At 38.4% G+C, this 21,969-nt stretch overlaps 1 protein-coding gene across 1 annotated transcript in view; it reads right to left on the reverse strand.

Annotated features, from left to right (window-relative positions):
* Positions 1-19,289: 19,289 nt before the first annotated feature.
* The window catches only part of cdh11 (cadherin 11, type 2, OB-cadherin (osteoblast)), a 57,613-nt gene continuing 54,933 nt past the window's right edge, over positions 19,290-21,969 (reverse strand). Inside the window, exon 12 of the mRNA XM_056248453.1 lies at positions 19,290-21,409. Within this exon, the coding sequence (XP_056104428.1) occupies positions 20,913-21,409 (497 nt within the window). The 3' untranslated portion in view covers positions 19,290-20,912. The remainder of the gene's footprint in view (positions 21,410-21,969) is intronic.

Genomic DNA, 21,969 nt, shown 5'->3' on the forward strand with positions numbered 1-21,969 from the left:
AAAAATACCAATCAGAAAACTTAACAGGATTTGTTTGAACGTCAGAACTTGTTCTCTACACCACACTAGCACACACTCACAAACTCTCACACTCACAGATGCACACACTCACAAACTTGTGTTTTGTTTTAGTCAAAGATGTTATAATCTTTAACAAAATGTTTGACATTTTTTAACAAGCAAATGCACCTATTATCATATTACCTATAATAGGTAATAATAATAGCAATAATAATAATTATAAGAGAAGATAATATCTGTAGTCTATCCTAATATTAATTATAAATACAATGTATATAAAATATAAATACATTATTAAATAATATTTTAAAAACAAATACAATGGATTGACCATCTCCTATGGTGTGTAAGGTATTTTGTTTATATACGTATAGTGTTTCTCTGAGTCATTAGAGTAAAGATCGAAAAAATCAGTGCTGCAAATTGTGGAAAAAATATTCCCCTGCCCTTGTAGTGGTAGGCTATTTGGACAGAAAAGAAACTGTTTTCATCGTCTGTCTATCTGATTCAAATCACAGTCAGCTAATTCAGTGGTAAGAATGTAATTGTTATTTTTATTTATATCTTATATAGTAGGCCTAATTATATATTACTGTAGTATGTACCAAATTACCAATGCTCGGACACACTCGGTCTCTCTCTCTCGTGCGCGCGATCTCGGACACACTCGGTCTCTCTCTCTCGTGCGCGCGATCTCGGACACACTCGGTCTCTCTCTCTCTCTCTCTCTCTCTCTCGTGCGCGGGATCTCGGACACACTCGGTCTCTCTCTCTCTCGTGCGCGCGATCTCGGACACACTCGGTCTCTCTCTCTCTCGTGCGCGCGATCTCGGACACACTCGGTCTCTCTCGCGCTCGCTCCGCGATTGAGCGACAGTGCTCCGCGCTCAACTCCAATTTTTTTTTTATACTCAAACATTTCCGTGTCGCGCGATGCAACGAATCGATTATGTAATTCGTTGCCAACTCTTTCAAAAATCGATTTTAATCGATTTAATCGATTCGTTGTTGCAGCCCTAAAAGTTAGTGTTGATTAAAATGAAGGAAAACAAATATATTGATCTGAAATATAGCACATTAATTTAAAATTTATTTAGGTTCAATTACCAAACATACAATCTTAATTTAATTTAAAGCAAACGATACATTTAAAATATATGGGTTGTATGCACATTTTTTTAAATAAAAAAAATATATATCCAAAAAGACAAGGCCTTAAAGGGTTAAACTCTTGTCACTGTAACAGACACATCTCTCTCTCTCACACACACACACACACATCAAGTCACTTACATTTTTAGATGCAATATTGAATAAGCAGAAAAATCGGATTTTCTGCTCTGAAAATATAAATAAGCAAAAAAATTGAATAAGCACTTTGAATATTCTAAACAGAATAAGCACTAGTCGCTAATGAATAAGTACTAGTACTTAATGGAATAGATACTAGTATCTAAAAAATAAGTACTAGTAGCATGAAAATAGAGACTAGTAGGTTAAAATGATTAAATGTTAAAACGGCTTGCCATATTGGCTCAGAGAGAGAGAAAGAGAAAATGACCTTTTAGATACTAGTACCTATTAATAGATACTAGTATTTATTCAATAAATACTAGTACTAAGTCATTAGATACTAGTACCTATTAAATAGATACCAGTACTTATTCATTAGCTACTAATACGTATTCAAAAGAATATCTAAAGAATAAGCACTAGTATCTAAAGAATAGGCACTAGTACTAAAGAATAAGCACTAGTCGCTAATGAATAAGTACCAGTACTTAATGGAATAGATACTAGTATCTAAAAATAAGTACTAGTAGCATGAAAATAGAGACTAGTAGGTTAAAATGATTAAATGTTAAAGCGGTTTGCCATATTGGCTCAGAGAGAGAGAGAGAGAAAATGACCCTATTCAAACCACAATATCTGACTTTCTGAGGGTCGGAGCTAATTACTTTAAATTAGAAAGTTGTTTGGCTTGAGGAGAAGAATATACACGCTGAGTTTTGTAACTGTAGATAAAACTAACCCCCCCACTTTTGTCAAAAGCATTTAGAAAGTGACACACTTCCTGCTGCCAGTTGGTGGCGCTATAACTTTGACTCACAATAGTCACATCCATGTGATCGGCCTCTTACAGCGAACATACTGTTGAAGTTTCATCAAGATCAGTTAATGTATGCAGAAGTTATAACACACTTCCTGTTTCCATTATTCGCCATAAATTCGTTTCCTCGCCACGGCCAAACCGTTCGAGATATGAAAAATCCCCTGGCAATTTTTCATCCTCAATGTCTTGACATCATGCTGACCGAGTTTCCTTGCGATTGGTTGAATTCTCTAGGAGGAGTATATCGAATTCCAGGGGCATACGCTTCCAAACAAACCATAATAGCCGACTTCCTGTTGGGCTGGGGTAAAAAGTAAAAGTACAAAGGATATATGAACCGATGAGATCTATATGTGTACCGAGTTTCATATTATTACATGGAAGCGTGTTTGATTTATGGACCAAGTTTTCGGACCCCGTTCCAGGGGGCGCTGTCGAGCCCCCCTGCCACGCCCGGGTACCAGCTTCAGCCCGGCCCTGATGGCCGCGGGTTCTGACCAGTGTGCAAAGTTTCAAGAGTTTTCGTGCACGTTAAGAGCCCCAAAAGTGCCCGAATAGTCGATAAAATAATAATAATAATAATAATAATAATAATAATAATAATAATAATAATCCTAAGGAAAACAATAGGGCCTTCGCCTTTTCAAGGCTTGGGCCCTAATAATAATCCTAAGGAAAACAATAGGGCCTTCGCCTTTTCAAGGCTTGGGCCCTAAATATACTTCAAATGTGTACAGTTGGTATGCTCTTTGCAAGAAAATGAATGTTTCAACTGATGCAAATGTACCATTTGTATACCACTAATGTATACACTGAGAAATAGTTTCTTAATGTGGAAAGTGGATTGTACCATGTGCATATACATTTCATTTTAAGCATAAGCAATATGTTTTGTTACCTTACAAGGAAGCTGTAAGACTCTCTGTGATGTATAAAAACTCAATCTTACTGTACTACAGCAGAGAAACATGGAGGCATGACTGGGTGAGAGGAAGGAGAAACACGAAACGCATAGACCTGGCATGAATATAACATCTTCTCAGAGTTTCTCTCCTGACATATAAGAATAAAAATCTTTCTTGGCAAGATAACTGGTGTCTGGTCCCGTGAATTAAATAATAACGGGGAAAAGGCTTAATTCCAAGTCTACAATTTGGCGTCATGAACAACAGGATCGCATCTTCAGGCATTTGTCTCAATCATTCAAGGTAAGACTTTTTCTTTTTCTAAAATAATTCTAAGTCTGCCTGATGATTAGACATTGACTGAAAACTGCTTAAAAGAACTGATATTTAAAGTACCAGTTGTGTTGCCAATGAATATATGTCAGACAATTAAATTTGGCTTATTTAAGTTGCTCTGATCAGTAAAACCTCTAAAATATTTGAATGATGCTTGGGTAAAAGTGGATCTTTTTTTAGAAAGAAGACCATATAGAATCAGCTATAAGACGGTTAAGCTAGGCAAATTTGCTTGTTTACAACTGCGACGTGGTTGGATTGTGGCGGGACTGTCTAAAACGATGGCAGAATGAACCCTAAAGCATCCAACACACAGAAGATTCGTTCTCAGAAGGAGACGAGGAAAGTGTAACAAGCAGTGATTTATAGCGGTTTAAAGTGGCGGGTCTGTGCTCTGAGTTAGTGCAGTGCAGTATATAGAAGATACGAAGAAAACCCTAAAACGTTTAAATACGCAGAGGATTGAACCCTTAGAAGAAGGGTATCAATGAAAAAAAAAAGAGCTAGAATCGCGGGCATTCTGATTTTGACCATAAAACTGTTCAAATTTTGAGGATACTGATCTGAGTTGAACTTAAAGAAAAAAGAAAAAACAAAGAAATTAATCTAAGATAAACTAGAGGAAAAAGAAAGAATAAACTTATCTGAGTTAAACTTAAAGGAAAAAGAAAAACAAAGAAATTAATCTGAGATAAACTAGGAAAAAAAGAAAGAAGAAAAAATGTATCTGAGTTGAACTAAGTAAATTAAAAAGAAAAAAGAATAGATAACTAAAAATATAAGGGATAACTTGTTTTTAATCTTTCTTTAAAATTTTCTTTTCCCTGAGTTCTTATAGGGCTTAGAGAAGAGAGAGAGAGAGAAGCAGCCCCTCCCTTTGGAATTCACTCTATATACATACACACACACACACACATATACGCACACACACATAGCCCTGCTGTTCTGAGCACAGAGACACAGAGTGACAAATTCTTTGAAACATGGGAGAAAGTGTCTGTAACAGCAGAACAATATCTTCTTGGTACCTGGAAAGGAAGAGGAAGAAACAAGCTAAACTTTTGAAAAAAGGTCTGGATATCAATGCATCTATGGATGAGCAGTTAAGCTGGTTCGAGTCCCAAAAAGACAAGATCAAATCAAAAGCATTCCCAATACTGGCGGCTCATTGGATTGTGAAACAAGGTGGAATTTTTTGCGATATGAATGGTGGTCCAGTTCCACTTGCTGAAGCAATGAAGCCTCAAATTGAAGCATATACCAAATTGAACAAAATCATGTCTATTAAATGTTCAGATGAAGCAAATACAACCAGTGAAGATTTATTTGATCCAGATTGGACAAATATAATAACTGAAGCTGAAAGAAAATACTCACAACCACCAGTGAAATCCGCAACAACTGTAACGCCTCCTCCTTACAACCCAATTTATCCAACTTTGCCTGAACAATGTACAAGTTCATCTAAACCTCTGACACAGCCTCAAGCTTCGAGATCAAATGGAGGTCCAGTTGACAAAATGTATATTGCATCTGCTCAAGCAGCTCCGGTAATAACAAGATCTAAAACAGTTCAGCCAAACAGAGACATGCTGCGATGTACACCAGCTCGGAATTATGATTCTGACTGGGGCGATGAGACAAAAGATGACGACATGATCACAGTTGATAAGATCGGTCCTGAATTTTCTTCACCTGCGATTAAAAGGGAAGAATCTGAAATGATGACAGAAGAAAGACCATTCACACCAGGAGAACGTCAAGCCATTCTCACAGCCTTGCCTCCTCTGAAGAGACAAGATCCAAACACAGAGTTTTGGCGAGAATTGGACTCATTAGTTGAAGCACATCAAATGACATTAAGAGATATACACACCATTGTGAAAGCTAAAATCCCAAGAGACCGATGGGAACGCTTGCCAGCATCGATAACAACAGCCCAGTGGGTAGACTTGTGGGTCGACGGCCAGGGAAGACACCTGGGTCTTTGGCAAGCATTAGATGAGTTCCGAAAAGTAATCCAAGAAATCTTGGGAAGTGGTAAAATTCCATTCACATCAGTGACATTGATTAAGCAAAAGGATGATGAATCTCCAGATGAATATGCTCTGCGTAAGTGGAATGCTTATGAAAGATGGGCCCTCTGTGCTAAGAAACAACCTGACAGAGATGATGTACAGTTCACTGACACACTTGTCGATGGTTTCAGCACAAAATACCAACATGCCTTATCACTTGGAGTCAATCCAGGTGAAACATTTGACCAAATTATGCAATGGGCTGGCCGCTTAGAGATGGCTATGAGATCAAATAAAGAAGAAGGAAACAAGCCATATCGAAGAGGAGTGGCAACAGCTCAATACAACAAGGACACAAAGAATAGGGTGATTTTCTGCAGCAACTGTGGAAAGTGTGGACACTCCAAAATAGATTGTTGGGCTAAAGGAGGTGGAGCAGAAGGTCAAGGTCCATCATTTAGACAGGTCAGTGCGAAAAACCATGAAGAAACCACTCAAGGGAAGACATGGACTGAAGCACAAGTCCGTCAGCTCATTGAGGGAATTATGCGTCCGCAATAGGAATCAGCGGCCCCCTGTATTAGTAAGAAAAGAGACAATCGCCTTTTCGTCAATGCATTAATAGGGGGCCACCCATGTGACATCCTTGTTGACACAGGAGCAGCCATTTCAATAACAGATCTGAACCTACCTACAACAGATGAAACTATGGAAGTTGAAGGAGTTGGAGGAGGTATCACAAAATTTCGCAAAAGTATTCAAGTTCCACTGCAAATACATGAAGATGAAGTCTTATGGACATCTTTCTGGGTTGGGCCGAATTCACAAGGAAGCCTTATTGGCATGGACATTCTTCCATTGTTGAACATGATCATATTCACTGACAGTCGTCAAATCGCTACAACAGCTGGGATAATACCACACGAAGATCGCACATGTAATTTAAGTTCTGTTGGTACAGCAAAACCAATCATCAGAAATTGGGGAAAAGATGGTGTGTGGGGTCTTCTGTGCAGTTTATATTCAGATGTTTGGGCTAAACACAAATTGGATTGTGGCAAAGCCAACATTGACCCCGTTGTTATTGAGGGACCGATACATGCCCCTCATAAACAATACCCTATCCGACCTGAAGCAAGACAAGCCGTGGAAGAGATAGTGGCAGACTTGGAAGCTGAAGGAATCATCAGACAAACTTCATCTACCACTAATAGTCCTGTCTGGCCTGTCAGGAAATCGGATAACTCATGGAGATTAACCATTGATTACACAAGACTTAACAGTGTAACACCAAAACCGCATCCTATTGTGGCCAATCCTGCCACCATTCTGAATGATATTCCAGGAAATGCAAGAATTTTCACGGTACTAGATGTACTGTCAGCTTTCTGGTCTATACCTATTGATGAAAAATCTCAAGAGAAATTAGCCTTCACAGTAGGCGCAAAACAGTATGTTTGGAACAGACTCCCACAAGGTCTTAATCTTTCCCCTGTTGTATTTCATAGAACTTTGGATCAGTTCTTAATGGAGCAAAAAGCTGAGATTGAGAGTTCAGGAAGTGTTTGCCTCCAATATGTTGATGACTTGTTGATTGCAAGCCCAGATGAAAACAGCCATATATTTGCTCTGAATGTTGTCCTACAAGCCCTTAAGAAAGGAGGATTCAAAGTCAACCCTGACAAAGCACAGCTGGCCAAAACCAAGGTTATCTACTTGGGCCAAGAAATATCTGTCGAGGGAAGGAGAATGACAACAGAGCGTGTAGAGGCATTACGGCAACTCCCAAAACCTCTAACAGTTACAGGAATGCGGAAGGTGATGGGACTTTTCAACTATTGTCGTCAGTATATTCCTGATTTTGCCAGCATCACTAGCCCCCTCATCGACTTGTACAAGGGAGGAAAGCCTGGAGTGGAACAGATAAACTGGACACCGGAAGCTGAGGAAGCGTTTACTTCTATGAAAGAGAAACTGACTTCAGCTCCAGCCTTGGGACTTCCTGATGGACGATTGCCATTTCATTTGTGGACCAGGGTGGGAGACGAGTCCTACTCAGCAGTACTGTGTCAAAAACCAGGTGATCGATACAGGCCAGTTGGATACTTTTCCACAAAGATTCCTGTTACAATGATTGGTCAACCACGATGTATACAAGCCCTCGATGGTGCCACATGGGCAGTGGATGCTGTTGAAAATCTGATAGGAGCACAGACTATCATACTGCACACTCCACACAGCATAGTGACGTTGTTGAACAATACAAACATCAAGACCATAACTGACGCGAGGAGAGCAAAATGGGAAGCAACTTTGTTAAACAAGGATTTGAGAGTGGAAATCATCAGAGACATTTCTCTTAACCCTGCAACAATGATGCTGGAACCACATGAGGGAATACCACACGAGTGTGAAAAACAAGTTGAAGAGGAAAGTCTTGGTCCTGTTAATCCAATCGCTCTTGAAAATCCAGATAAAGAGTTATGGGTCGATGGATCCAGTTATTATGTTGATGGAAAACGACATACTGGGTGGGCTGTAGTGGAAGCTGATGGAACTGTTGTGAAGAAAGGAGCTCTTTCTGGGCAATTTTCAGCACAAGTAGCTGAGCTCATAGCACTTACGGAAGCTTTTGAACTATCGGAAGGAGATCGAGTTAACATCTATACAGATAGTCGTTATGCTTTTGGGGTGGTCCATGACTACCTAGCTCTGTGGAAAAGACGTGGACTTATCACCAGCAGTGGGAGCGAAATACAACATGCTTCCATAATTCGCCGTTTGATTACAGCATGTCACTTACCCAGAGAAGCAGCCGTGATCAAAGTAAAATCACATCAATCTGACAAGTCCAAAGAAAGTCAAGGAAACACGGCAGCAGATGCAGCGGCTAGAGAAGCAGCTCTACTTCCTCTTACTCCTGTTACCTTGGTAAAGGAAAACAGCAAAGATAATCCTGAGCTCCATCTTCTGTCATATCAAATGGAGACAGATGAAGAGAAAGAGCAATGGATAAAAGCAGGAGCGAAAGAAGATGATCAAGGTATCTGGAGAATTCCAACAGGACAAGTGGTGATGCCTATCGGAACAAGAAGAGAACTGATGCAGCTGTATCATGGAAAAGTGCATGCTGGAGCAAAAGCAATGAAAGCTCAAATCAGCGAGACTTGGTGGTGGCCACGAATGATGAGAGACATTGATGATTACTGTAGGAGATGCTTGATCTGTATGAAAGCAAATGTGGGAAAATCTGTAAAGGTGCGAATGTCACATGCACCCAGTCCAACAGGTCCATGGACACATCTCCAAATCGATTTCACAGGACCTTTATCACCCAGTGGAGGGTACCAATACATTCTAGTAATCATGGATAGATTTACTAGGTGGGTGGAAGCACTCCCTACGAAAAATTGCACTGCTGAAGCGGCAGCACGAGTAATGGTGGAAGAAGTTTTTCCTCGCTGGGGTCTTCCATATGAACTTGATTCTGACAATGGAACTCACTTCACTGAAAAAACTGATGAAGGAAGCAATGAAATTGATGGGGATTAAAACAGGACTAACCCCTTTTGAACTAATGACTGGAAGAGCAATGGTTCTACCTCCTGATGCTCCGCCACCTGCGGGAACAGGAGGAGACTCTACTTTGTTCCAAGAAAAGTTACGACGCTATCTCGCAATGCTGGACAAAGCTACTAAAGACAATAACAAGAAAGTGCGAGAAGCTCAACAGCAATGGGATGAAAAACACACCACTACTGACATTCCACACATTCCCGAGTTAGGCAGTTTTGTTATGATCAAACGAATTGCTAGGAAAGGTTTAGAGCCTAGATGGGAAGGACCATACGAGATACTCCTAACTACTGACACAAGTGTTTGTCTTAAAGGGAAGGGTGTAGGAACAGACAGATGGTATCATTGGTCACAAGTTAAACCTTGCTTAGTGAATGAACAAAATGATAATGACGGCTTATGGCCTGATATTGAGCACTGTTCATCCATTAGCTTTAAAGATTGGGAACAAAGAAGTGATGTTTAATTATTTCTCTGCTTCCATTTCAGGAATCAATTCCATTGACATTGATTAGAGATGGTTGCAAGTTATTCTCGATACCCAACGACAATGGTATGCTTATTTTTAATTTTACTTGGCATTTACCAAGGAAGCCAAGCTTTATGGACTCCTCGAGTTCAAGAAATCAATCGGAATGCTACTCTGAAATCTGGCCAACATTTTAATCTACCCTTTATTTCCAAATGGGGATTATGGGATTGGGTGCCACGTAATGATAAAGATCTTGCTAAATATCGTGAGGACATCTTTGGAGGATGTAACTTTTATCATCAATGTTACAAAAGCAGAGTAATTTGGCCTGTGAAAGACGGGGGGTATTCTGGTAGTGCTCAAAGACGAGAAATTTGTTCAAAAGGACAATGTGAAGTTGTGGGGTTAGACCTCATAACGTCTACTAATGTGGAAATTAATTTCATTCTGAATCGTACCCACATGCTTACAATATGGGATTCATTGACCCAAGGGTGTATTTATCCCATAGTGTTGCCATGTGAAGGGTTTCTAAGGGATACTTCCTCGGGGACAACAAGATTCAAGGGAAATTATGTACGAGTATGGCATTCAGAAGATGAGAATGAATATTGTGAGACTGAACTAGAAACTGGGGAAATTGGAAGGTGTTTTTATCTTTCTGCGGAAAAGACAAACAAAGCTAAAACATGCCCAAATACAACTATTGCACCAGCTCATGGTATTTTGTTAGCAAAAGAAACCAAAACCTTGATAAATGAAGCCCACATGGTGCGGCAACGCATAAATTATAACTTGAAATCCCTTCTTACTGTTTTTGATCAGTCTTATTGTGGAAATTTCACACAAATAAGGGGTTGGTTGGAAAAAGAAGTTAAATATTATACCTCTGGAGATCCTCTGAGTAGTAAAAATCGTAAACCTCGAAGTATATGGGGAGACATAGCGGGGGTGTTTGGTTCTGTTAATTCAATTAGCAATACCGCTCAAATTAATCAACTAAGTGAGTACACTCAGTGGGTGGGAACAATGAGTGGGAAAGGACTCACTAAGGCCCTTCAAGGTACTCTACATATTATAGCAGCGGGTCAGCATCTTAATAATGCTGCAAAGGAATTGGCAGATGCATTAACAAAATCGTCTGATTTTGAGACGCATCGTGCGGCGTGTTTATTTTTAGCCCAGAATTTAAAGGATCAAATGGTAGAGGATATTCAGGTTATTCGAATGGGTCAAGTTCCTGAACGGATAGCGGAATCTTTGTTAATGGTTTTCGGTAATCAACTTAATTTGACTTCTGCTAAACATGTCCCGTTAGTTAAAATTGGGATTAATGAGAATTCGTTGTCAGGTTCTGGAACATTACCTTTGACTATGATATGGCCTCAATATGGGAAGCGCAATATTATGACAGTTAGGCGATTCCAATCAATGGGTGTTAGACAAGGAAATTCAGTAATTAGATTAGGAAGGAATGGATATTGGGCTGAAGGTGAAATGCCGATGATTTCTACCACAGACTGTTGTGTTGAGGAACATGAGTGGGTAATTTGCTCATGCTCTACAATGTTTAGTCTATCTCTTAATGGTTCTGCAGTTTGGGAAGTAGTTCCTTTAGATCAAGCCACAGGTGCATGGCAGGTGTCAGAAGCACAGTGGTGCATATTACATGATGGGAAAAGTGAAAATATGATATACGGAGGGAAGTTGTGTCCAATTCCTCCTGATCCATTTTGTCTTGAGATTCTCTATCCTCTTCACTTGGGTGGAATTCATGTTCCAAATGTGCAATTGTTCCAGTTAGAGCCACAATGGTGGAATAATGATTTAGTAGAAGAAAGGAATTATGAACTCTTTGAAATGATTAGAAGAGTTAAAAAGAGTGTTAAAGCAGCTCAAGAGGAGGGAATTCAAGCAATGGGTCATGTTATCGTAGCAAACGGAATAGCTAAATTGATGTCTGAGAGAAAATTAACACAAATTCCGGGAAATCTATCATGGTCGGAATGGATAGTTTTGACTATGGTAGGTGTTTTGCTGTTTCTATTAACAATACAACTCATCATATGTGTTACTAGAAGGAAGAGTACCAAACCTGTTAAGTTGAATATTATTAACCAAAAGGATAGAACCGAGAATGGGATATACGGAGTGAAATAGGAGATTTTACACATTCTACACTACGAAACACAACCTCACAAACAATGAACACCCGCTTACTGATTTACAACCCTAAGGGATAGGATCCTTTAACATCAACATTTATTTTTGTTTATTATTTTAGCACGGAACTGAAGGAGTTAATTACTTAACGAGTTCAGGCACGGGCAGAAGATTTATTAGTTTTTCTTTTCTTAGATGATTGGGGTTCATTTTAAATGCTTACACATAGACGTTAAATTACACATAGCATGCGGGGACATAACATGGGTTGGGTTTTTCGTTTTCCTTTCTGTTTCTATTCTTCTATCCTTTGTCTATTTCTTGGTCTGCTATTTCTTCTCCTCACTATCACTTCAATAGGTTGGCCACCTGGGGATGATGGTGTGGAACTGACGGCCGTAGTTCCAGTGGAGGGAGATGAAGACTAAAATTTCATCTTTGAATATAATTTCATTAATTAATATTATGTATCTGTATTATTATTCTTTATTTAGTATTCATAATAAGTTGTATTATCTTATGAAGTTTAAAATGCATGAGTAGACTATAGATTGCATGGACACATGTGTTTAAGGAACATATTTTAGACACAAGGAGGGTAGCTGGGAGGATTATGTATTCTGCTTAGAGGTATGTAATGTTCACTTAGCAGAGAGTTCCAATGATGAATATACTTCAAATGTGTACAGTTGGTATGCTCTTTGCAAGAAAATGAATGTTTCAACTGATGCAAATGTACCATTTGTATACCACTAATGTATACACTGAGAAATAGTTTCTTAATGTGGAAAGTGGATTGTACCATGTGCATATACATTTCATTTTAAGCATAAGCAATATGTTTTGTTACCTTACAAGGAAGCTGTAAGACTCTCTGTGATGTATAAAAACTCAATCTTACTGTACTACAGCAGAGAAACATGGAGGCATGACTGGGTGAGAGGAAGGAGAAACACGAAACGCATAGACCTGGCATGAATATAACATCTTCTCAGAGTTTCTCTCCTGACATATAAGAATAAAAATCTTTCTTGGCAAGATAACTGGTGTCTGGTCCCGTGAATTAAATAATAACGGGGAAAAGGCTTAATTCCAAGTCTACAGAGTCACAATGAGCTGTGACACTATAGAAAGCTTGGCCACATAAGAGTGATGGAACAAAGACTATCAAGACCCTTGACCAAAAAGACTATGCACCTTTCTCTGGTCAGCTTCCCTAAAATACACTTACTGTGATTTACCTGTAGCAAACAGAACTAATGTCCTCCAGATCCCTTGAGATTTTTTTGTCATGTGTCTCTTACATTGATGCTTGATGTGGGCAAACAGTGGGGGATGTAGAGAATTCAGCAAAGCCCAACACAGTTGTGATCGCCACATCTCCAAAGTCCCAGTCCCTCCAAAATCGAAACGCTTTAGTCTTATCTATAAGTGAAAGCTTATCAAAACGATTGGATAGACTGGAACAAAGGAAACATTTGACAGATAGAAACTCAGCACAAAGGACAAAGCATATTCCAAATCCAAGATAAATATTTTTTCATCTTGGCTTTAAGATAGGTACCCAGCTGCTTACAATTCATCAAACAATAAAAAAATAACATAAAGACCATTTGCTTATCTAATATGTTCATGAAGGCTGACGTCTAATCATGCATTTACATGGAAACACATCTGATTAAACAGCGAATTGCTGGATTTGCAGAGAAGGTCAGCACTTCTAAGGCGAAATCTATCTAGAGATTCCTCAAATGCATTCAGTGTTTGATGTGGCTTTCAAGCATCTCTTTGCTGTATGGTTCCTTCATCCACAAAATGATGTTAATATCACTGCAGCATAAAAGGTCTGGATGTTATTTACAGCATGGTCAATTTTGCCTGTCATTGTATATTATTATTATTTTGCATTTATCAGTCCATATATATATATATATATATATACACACACATATAATTTTACTATATATTATTACAGTACTGTTCAAAAGGTTTGGAGTAAGTAAATACTTTACATTGTTGCAAAAAATCATTTTCAAATAAATGCTTTGAACTTTATTCCTCAAATAATCCTGAAAAAAGGTTAAAAACTATGATATATTAATACACAACTTAATGTACTTGAAAAGGAAAACAAAATATTACTGCTCATTCTTTCACAAACTTGTAAATTATAGATAAAGAATGTGTATATAGACACGTACATTTTTTCTAAAACTGTGAGCAAGAAAGCCTTATTGGAAAGACAAAGATTGCAGTCATCACATGAAAAGATTGTAATTTGGTGAGCAGTGTAATCCAGTTACACATTTAGGCTTTGTTGGATAAACATCTGAGGTGGATCGGTTGTTGGTGCCCAGGGAGTCGATTGTGAAGCCAGTTTAGTAATGACTTGTTTCATTGCCATGACAGCCTGGCACAAGTAAAGACAGTTCGTCCCCCACCTTGGCGGTTTGAAGCAATTCTCAGACCCAAACCCACACTCATGCTGATACCAACCATCTCCCCGAGCTCACATCTTTGCTTAAACAAATAGGGAATAAGTGTATAAATATAAGGTTTTATTGCAATATGTGTATGGCTGAACACTGAGCTGATTTAGACACATTCAAAACATAGAGGGAAACCGGGGTCTGTTTGTGGATCAAATTAAAATCAGTGCTTATGCTCACTGCACAAATGCATCATCTCACTTTGCCCCAGAACTTTTTGTGATTAAACATTTGGCTGGAGAACTAACTAGAATCTGACCGCAATCATTTTTGTTGTCAAGTAGAGTAATCAGAGCTCAGAGATACTCAGAAGTCAGTATCACATAAAATCACATGAACACGCATCTTACCATTGCATGATTATTAAAGCATAAGTGGTCATTTGCGACTGTGAGGGGGAATGAAAGTATAGCACCACAGGCCTTAACCTCATCATGTCCTTGGTGTGTGATTTGATGCCATTGTGCGTAAGAAGAATAAGAATTGCTACTTTTGCGTTCCAGCGATATATCCCCATGGTGACTCACAGAAGACGTTCGCTGGTTCTGTCTTGCTCATTTTCGTTTTAATTCTCTCCTCACCTTCTCCTCATCCATGCTCAGACTGAGATGTGGCTTCTACTGCAGAGGGTGCTGCTGAATATGTTCATTTGCATGTGTTTGAATTCTGTTTATTTTCCTCCTATTTTTGTTTTATCTTTAAACTCATAGATAAATTCCCTCCTAAAATGCATACGTGGGTCAAAAATATCTTACATAATGTGCGATGCAATTAGATGCAAAATACTGCTTGTTTTATACTGTAAATGAAAAAATATATATATATATTTGCATAGCTAATCTCGTTTACTGTGAATCACTTTTTTTCTTAATAAATATAAATCTGAACATAAATTCAGTATTGCTCACATGTAATAATGTTGACAGTTTTGACAAGCATGCCAAAAAGTGCATGGATGAGACATACATTCCTACAATATCAGCTGAGAAGATTGCAGATAAAACAATGAGATGCATGTACTTGGTGAACTGTGTATGTTAGGGTTACATTCTTAAAAACTGAAAACTGAATTATTTATTCTTAAAAATAAATATATTTTTTTGTCCATGCTACTGGGAGGCTACAATTGTAAAATTGAATTTCTGACCAAGCCTGTTACAATTATACATTTTGGAGTGTGAGCTGCTGCAACAGTAAGGTTAAATACATAAATAAATAAATATTTATTTGAAATAAATAGCATTTAGATATAGCTATATGAAATAAGGAAGTATTGTTAAAATATACTGTAAGTCAGGCTTGCAATAAAAAATACATACATTTTCATATTAACTATCATTGAAAGGTCTGATTCAAGTTCATTTGGTGATTTGGTGAACATGTCCAGTTTTAAATTACTTCACTTTTGAGAACTGATTTAATTGACCTAGTTTATAATAATACATTTGAAATGCCCAAACTAGAATTAGGTTAATAATTAGCATAATTAGATACAAAGAGATTCCAGCTTGTATTGGCTACTTAATATTATATACTTGATCATCACGTCTTTTCACTGATCATTTTAGTCCCTAATATCGTATATTAGGTCATGTCTTGTGAAGGGGTTGACAAGGGACCTTAACAACCCCAATTGACAGAACATTTCCAGAACGTGGAACAGTGTGGAAAGACATGCCAGCTTAGATCTATCATATCAGTATGCATAGTGTGCCAACTTATTAAGAGTTTGAAGGATATATGTTTTAATTAGCCATACCTCTAGCGATTAAGACCTGGGAGACAATTATATTAACTAAAATGTTAATTAAAGTCACAAAAAAATTCTTAATTGTTTTCACACCGCTGGTCCTCTGTGAGTCCAGAAATAATTCTCAGAAGCTTTTCCCCAATCCAGCATACGCTGGCCTAAATATGATAACTCCCATGTCACAGTGGCTGCTGTCACACGTAACACTACCTGTTCTGATATGGGAACACCAAGAATGTCAGGACATTTCATACTGAAGAACTGGAACAAAGTGGAAAGCTACTGAAAAGTTACTGTTAAGCAGTTATGATGGATCATTTGGTTTATACGGCACTATAAAAGTTAAACAGGATTAATGATATTCTATCCACAAACATAATTTTCATGGCAAACCAAAATGGTAGCACTGAGACGTTCAGCTGGTTTTACAGCAGCACAGTACAGTAAAGGTATTAGATAGTAATACCATGGTACTAAAAGATTGCCATATTGAAGTAACATTAAAATCAGACAATACTCCAACATACTTCAAATGGCAGCAACAATAAATAAATACATAAATAAAAATAAAATAAAACCTGGTGCCTGTTCAGAAAACACAATCATATGTTTTTGTTAGTGTTGCTAATTCCAATTTGAAATTTAAAAGTACACAATTATATAGAATGTTGTTATAGAATAGTATATAGTTAAATATAATTATATTGAAACATATTTCAAGAAATTTCAAACTTGTAAGTGTGAGGTTTGAAACTTGACAAAAAGGAGCTGGTGTCATTATGTATTCCAGACATGAGTCTGAGAGGTCAGATGGGTTTAACTCACAGTTTAAAGGAGGGGGGGAATGCTGCTGGACTTGTATCCTTACCGTGCTTTGAGGTAAATGTTGGTCCCATGTGACTGTCCCAGGTGTTCTGTACGTATTTTGTGAAGAACAACAAAAAGTGTGCAATATTGTTGGGGCACAACGATAAATTTATCCCTGCATCCCCGTGGGTGAGGGACACAGAACAGAAAAGCAATATGGCCCTGAAGCTTTGCAAGGATCCTGAGGTGAGTTATGGAAGCTAAGCTATTGCTAGTTTCCTGTGACACACCATAAATCATAGAACAGGTTTGAACTTTTACATTTATTTTCTACACCTTCATTTTTTTGCCATCCTACAACTACAACGATGAGGAGCAACTCCTGTGGAAGCATTTGATGCGTTATCTGTGCAAAAGTGATCATGGACATAATTCCACAAGCCTTTAGTTCCGACTTCCACCTTAGGTCAAATATGCTTTCCCACCATCCTTCTCTCTCTCTCTCTCTCTCTCTCTCTCTCTAAAAACTTCTGAAGCAACTGCCTTTGCTTTAACAGTATCTCAGTATTTCAGGCTTACAAGCTTAACAATCAGCTTGTAACAATCAAACAACAGTAAATCTTCTTGAATTTCCTGTTGAAAGCAATCCTATAAAGCAAACAAGACAAAATCAGTCAGAGCAGTTACAATTCTTAATTGAGGGCTTAGTGCTGAATGACAACACAAAGGGAATAATGGCTTCTGCCAGTGATAGAAGAAAAAAAAAATTAAGCAGGATTTATTCAGTTACACAAAGCCGAGTAAATTAACATAAGAAAGAACTATTTTAGTAATATACAGGTTCCATGTTCTATAATTCATTTGACAACAGATCATGTTCCTTTATCATTTCAGGCATATAATAATATAATACAATTTAAATAAAATGTAAATGATATGTACTACTACTACTATTCGCTCTCATAATAATAAAGCACTGCGAAGCTCAAGGAAGATAAAGTGGATGTGTGATATGTTTCACACACAAACACCCACATGCACAGTCAGAGAAACTGTTTGTCCCTCAGCTGTGCAATACAAATGCATCACTGCTATGAGACAATGTGACCCTCTTACAAAATTACAAAATCATTTTGATCTTGAACCCTCATTGACACTGGAATTGATTTCGATAAGTATGCATTGTTGTTTTCTCTGATTAGTTGTGTTTCTGACATTCACAAAGAAAGTTCACCTCTAATTTTGATCTTGTCTGTCATATGCAACGATAGGTTTCTAGGGCTTTCGAGCATTTTGTGCAGGTCTTTCCTCCACCCTCTTCTCTATCTCAGGTACATCGCAGTGGACCCAACCACACTTAATGCTTGCAGCGCCAGTGTCAGGAAGGAACTATTGATTCATAGTACCCAGGGAAGAATCTGACACTTTCTGTATAGATCCTTGAGATACGAGTCAGAGCTGCAGTCTGCCCCTCCCCACGCGCTCCCTAGACACCGAGGAGAGACAGAGGTTGTAGGAATCACCCCGGGCCCTGTTAGTAGGACCTAAAGGGCACAGAGGGTGGCAGGATAATCACCAGAACAGTAAGGCTAATGGTAAGTGGGTTTGGTTGAGAGAACCGGTTAGCCAGAAAATAGAAAAAGCTGAGAGGCCTGTTATACCGATCATCCAGTCGAATTAGGTGACCTGTTATAAAAAAAAAAAAAAAAAAAAAAAACCCGACTCAGTACTTTGTGTGTAAATGCGACAAAAATCTTTATCTGTATTGCTTTACTAAACAACATTTTGTAGAGGGCATTTTTTTCAGAAACAGTAAACCGCATTTCAAAACAATCAGCCATGTTGGTGGAAATCCAGCAATTCCCGATTGACATATATCCGTGGAACACTGGTTTGAAATCACTAATCAGTTAACAAGCGGATGCCACCCACTGCTAGTGCACCTCCGTAATCTAGTTCTTTGACAGAACATGTCTAGCGACATGACATGAAAACTGCACAGCTGCTGTCATGTGACCTTTTTTTTCTTCTGCTCAGAATCGCAGATAGCCATATCCTTTCTGACAAATCTCAGGTAAAAATAAACCAAAACCAGTATTTTTAAAGGGCATGTGTTTTAGCTGCTTGTTAAGAGGACATCTAGCATGGAGGATAGCTAAGGGCAACGGTTCCACATGGTGCGGTTTGTCATCAGAGGCTATTTTCTGTGCTTCACTCCATACAGGGCTACAGCATGCAGTCTTCCTGCATGGGCGAGAAGAGCCTGCAGCAGTGCTCTTCTGTTTATTTCCAAGCCCCTTCAGGGAAATTGGTGTCCAATCTCAGTCAGGTGGGCTGAAGTTAGGGTTTATGTAATGCTATTTTTCTTTTTTTAACAAAGTGCACATTGACCTTTCAGTGTGCGGCTACCCTGGGAGAGGAAGAATGCGAGCCTCTATAGTTGGACACAATGGAGAGACCTACCACTGGAAAACACCGAAGCCGCTGGTGAAAAGCTCTGCACGTCTCTGCTAGTGTGAATGCAAAAAAACTTGAAGGCTCTGTATTCACGTTCAACCTTTGTGTTTTCATCATGGCTTGTGCTACAGCGATTAGCGCCAATAGATTTTCTTCACACAAATTTATTACCACCATCAATCATTTTTATAAAAAGAGCATTTATTTCAAAGTTTTTGCTTCTTAGATTGAAGCACATAATAAAGCAACAGTACAATGTTCATAAAATATAAGTGTGATGCTGTAATATTTTCCTTACATGTTGAAATACTGATATTTGTATGTATACTAAAATAAGAACTTTTAAAATTGTACAAATAGTTACCATAAAATCGACATAGAAATTAGCCATTTCTCACTGCGACAGGACAGACTGCTATTTTCTCACCAAGGAGAATAACATAAGCCATTAAAGAAAATGAGAAATGAAGAAAACATAAAAAAAAAATTATAGTCATAATGATATCATCATAATAGAAAAAAAGAGAAAGATTTACATAAACTGATCGGTGTAAGATTGATCCTCAAGAGACATATTTTGCACATTGTACTGTACATACGCTATAAGGACTTTAGCTTGCTTTAGGATATAGCTTTCAAGTTACAAAAAATGCACTAAGTTGCAAGAGTGTCCATTAGTTAAGGCGATTTTTGAGCTCACAGGTCTTTCTTTGTGATTGTTCGTAGATGGAACTGGGCTGAAGGTTTTTTTTTTATTCTAGATGACAGAAAAACACAGTCTATTTTTGCTGAATCCATCTGCTTCCTTAAATATATATATATACATATATATATATATATATATATATAAGGACCTGTCTGGACAATGTCTCCAAAGACAATATGGAGGCGCTACAGAAGCTACAGAAGCCTAAGAGTACGTTTACACGACATCGATGTACTAAAAACCGAAAAAGCTTTTCCTTTGCATTTTTTCTGTGTACAGAAGACAACGTTATCAAAATGATCCCAGGTTCACACTGATTCGCGAAAACAATTAAAAATGCTGTACTATGCCGACCAGGCCAGTAGGTGGCGAGGTCACTTTGTAAAGAAAAACTATGCGCCTATAGACTGAACATGTAATACGCATGCGCAGGACGTCACTTTTCACAAATTCGCATAGCGGTATCGTTTTCAAAAACTTGCACTTTGAAGCCTGTTTTCAAAAGTTTGCGTTTTCAGGCCCCCAAAACGCAGTTGTCGTGTAAATAAACAGGCAAACGCACAAAAAAAAGTTTTGCGTTTTTAGTTAAAAATGGTGTCGTGTAAACGGCCCCTTAATTTGCTGACGTTCGCTCCAGATTACTTAAGGCAACTGTTTTTGTTTTTTTATTTCTTTGTGAGCTCGTTCACAGTATCAACAAATCCATGTCTCTCTGTGATCCACATCCATAACCTCAAACCTGTAGGAACCTACAAACATCGAAAATGTAACAGAACGTTCTTCAGGTCTTAAACAAAATTGTCACATATTTCTTCATTTCATACACACCACAGAGACACGTCCACCACAGATGTGTCTGTGTCTCTTTTATCTTTTTTTTGTTTTGTTTTTGTAACATTTTTATTTCCACCCTTCTGGCTCCCGCATAGCACATTGTGAGGCTCCCAGCATCTAGTATACTGTGCGTATACTTACAAACAAGCTAAAGTTTACTATAAAGTGACAAACTCATGGAATACTTATAGTAAACTTCACAAAACACAGTTAGTGGAGGTGGGCCGGGTGGAGGGAGATGAAAAAGGACGTATTTGAGCGAACGTTAAGAGTTGTCGTCAGCGGAGTCTTTGGTGCCGTAAAGATCGGCAAGTTTCTTGAAGCGTGGCCCCCAGCTTTGGAGGTAATCGTAGTCCAGGTCTGAATCTGTGGTCACCGACTCTAAGGAACTGAGAGAGCCGGCGATAGAGCCTCTACCTTCATAACCGTAGATCTGAATGGAGTCATACGGGGGCGCTGTGGGGTCATTGTCCGCGTCAGAAATCCGAGATTTGATAAAATCATCCACATCCACGCTGTTGCCGATGGGCCTCAGGCCGGGGCGCATAGGATACTGCAGCTCGGGCTTGATGTCCTTACGGGGCAGGAAGCCATTGGCACCATCTGGGTTCTGTAGGGTGGCGATGTCAAACGCTTCTGTGTCCTCCTCTCCACCTCCCTCATCATCATAGGTGATGATGTTCTCCCGAATGTCTTCCTCCTCAAATACGATCAAAGGCTCCTTCTTCTGGCGCCGCAGGGCCACAAACAGCACCACGATTGCTGCAGACATACAGACAAATGTCAAGCCAATGCTAACAGCATTTCTCGTTACTTGTAATTATGCATAATTTACTGATATTACTTTACTAAGTGCATGTTGTAACGTGTAGCTTCGTCAGCTTAAAATAAAGTGTTACCATCTAATCTATTTATACATCTTACACAGTCACAGCAATTTGATAAATTAACATTTTTTTATATTTTATTTTACGCATTGTTGGTTAAAAGTATGCTTACAATGTGTATGTGTAATTTTGCGGTTGTCCAACAGGTCCATTAGTTTGCCTACTTACAATGTATTTTAGCACTACAATTACTCTAAAGCATTCGTCTCTGACAATTTAAAATATTAATTTTGCAAATGATCATCTTTACAACCTTCTAAGGCTCATTTTGCTTTTAGGAAACAAAGCTCTGATTAATTTTTAGAGACAAGCAAAGTAAATCAACTATGTACTCTGTGAAGTACTGTATGCTTCTGTAGTTGTATGTGTGTGTACGTGCATTTTTGGGGTAAAATGCAAAAATTGACAAGCATCGGGTCCCTATAAGAATGTTTA

This window comes from Rhinichthys klamathensis, unplaced genomic scaffold (assembly GCF_029890125.1).
Source record: "Rhinichthys klamathensis goyatoka isolate OS25496 unplaced genomic scaffold, OSU_Roscu_1.1 h1tg000055l_1, whole genome shotgun sequence".
Lineage (NCBI taxonomy): Eukaryota > Metazoa > Chordata > Actinopteri > Cypriniformes > Leuciscidae > Rhinichthys > Rhinichthys klamathensis.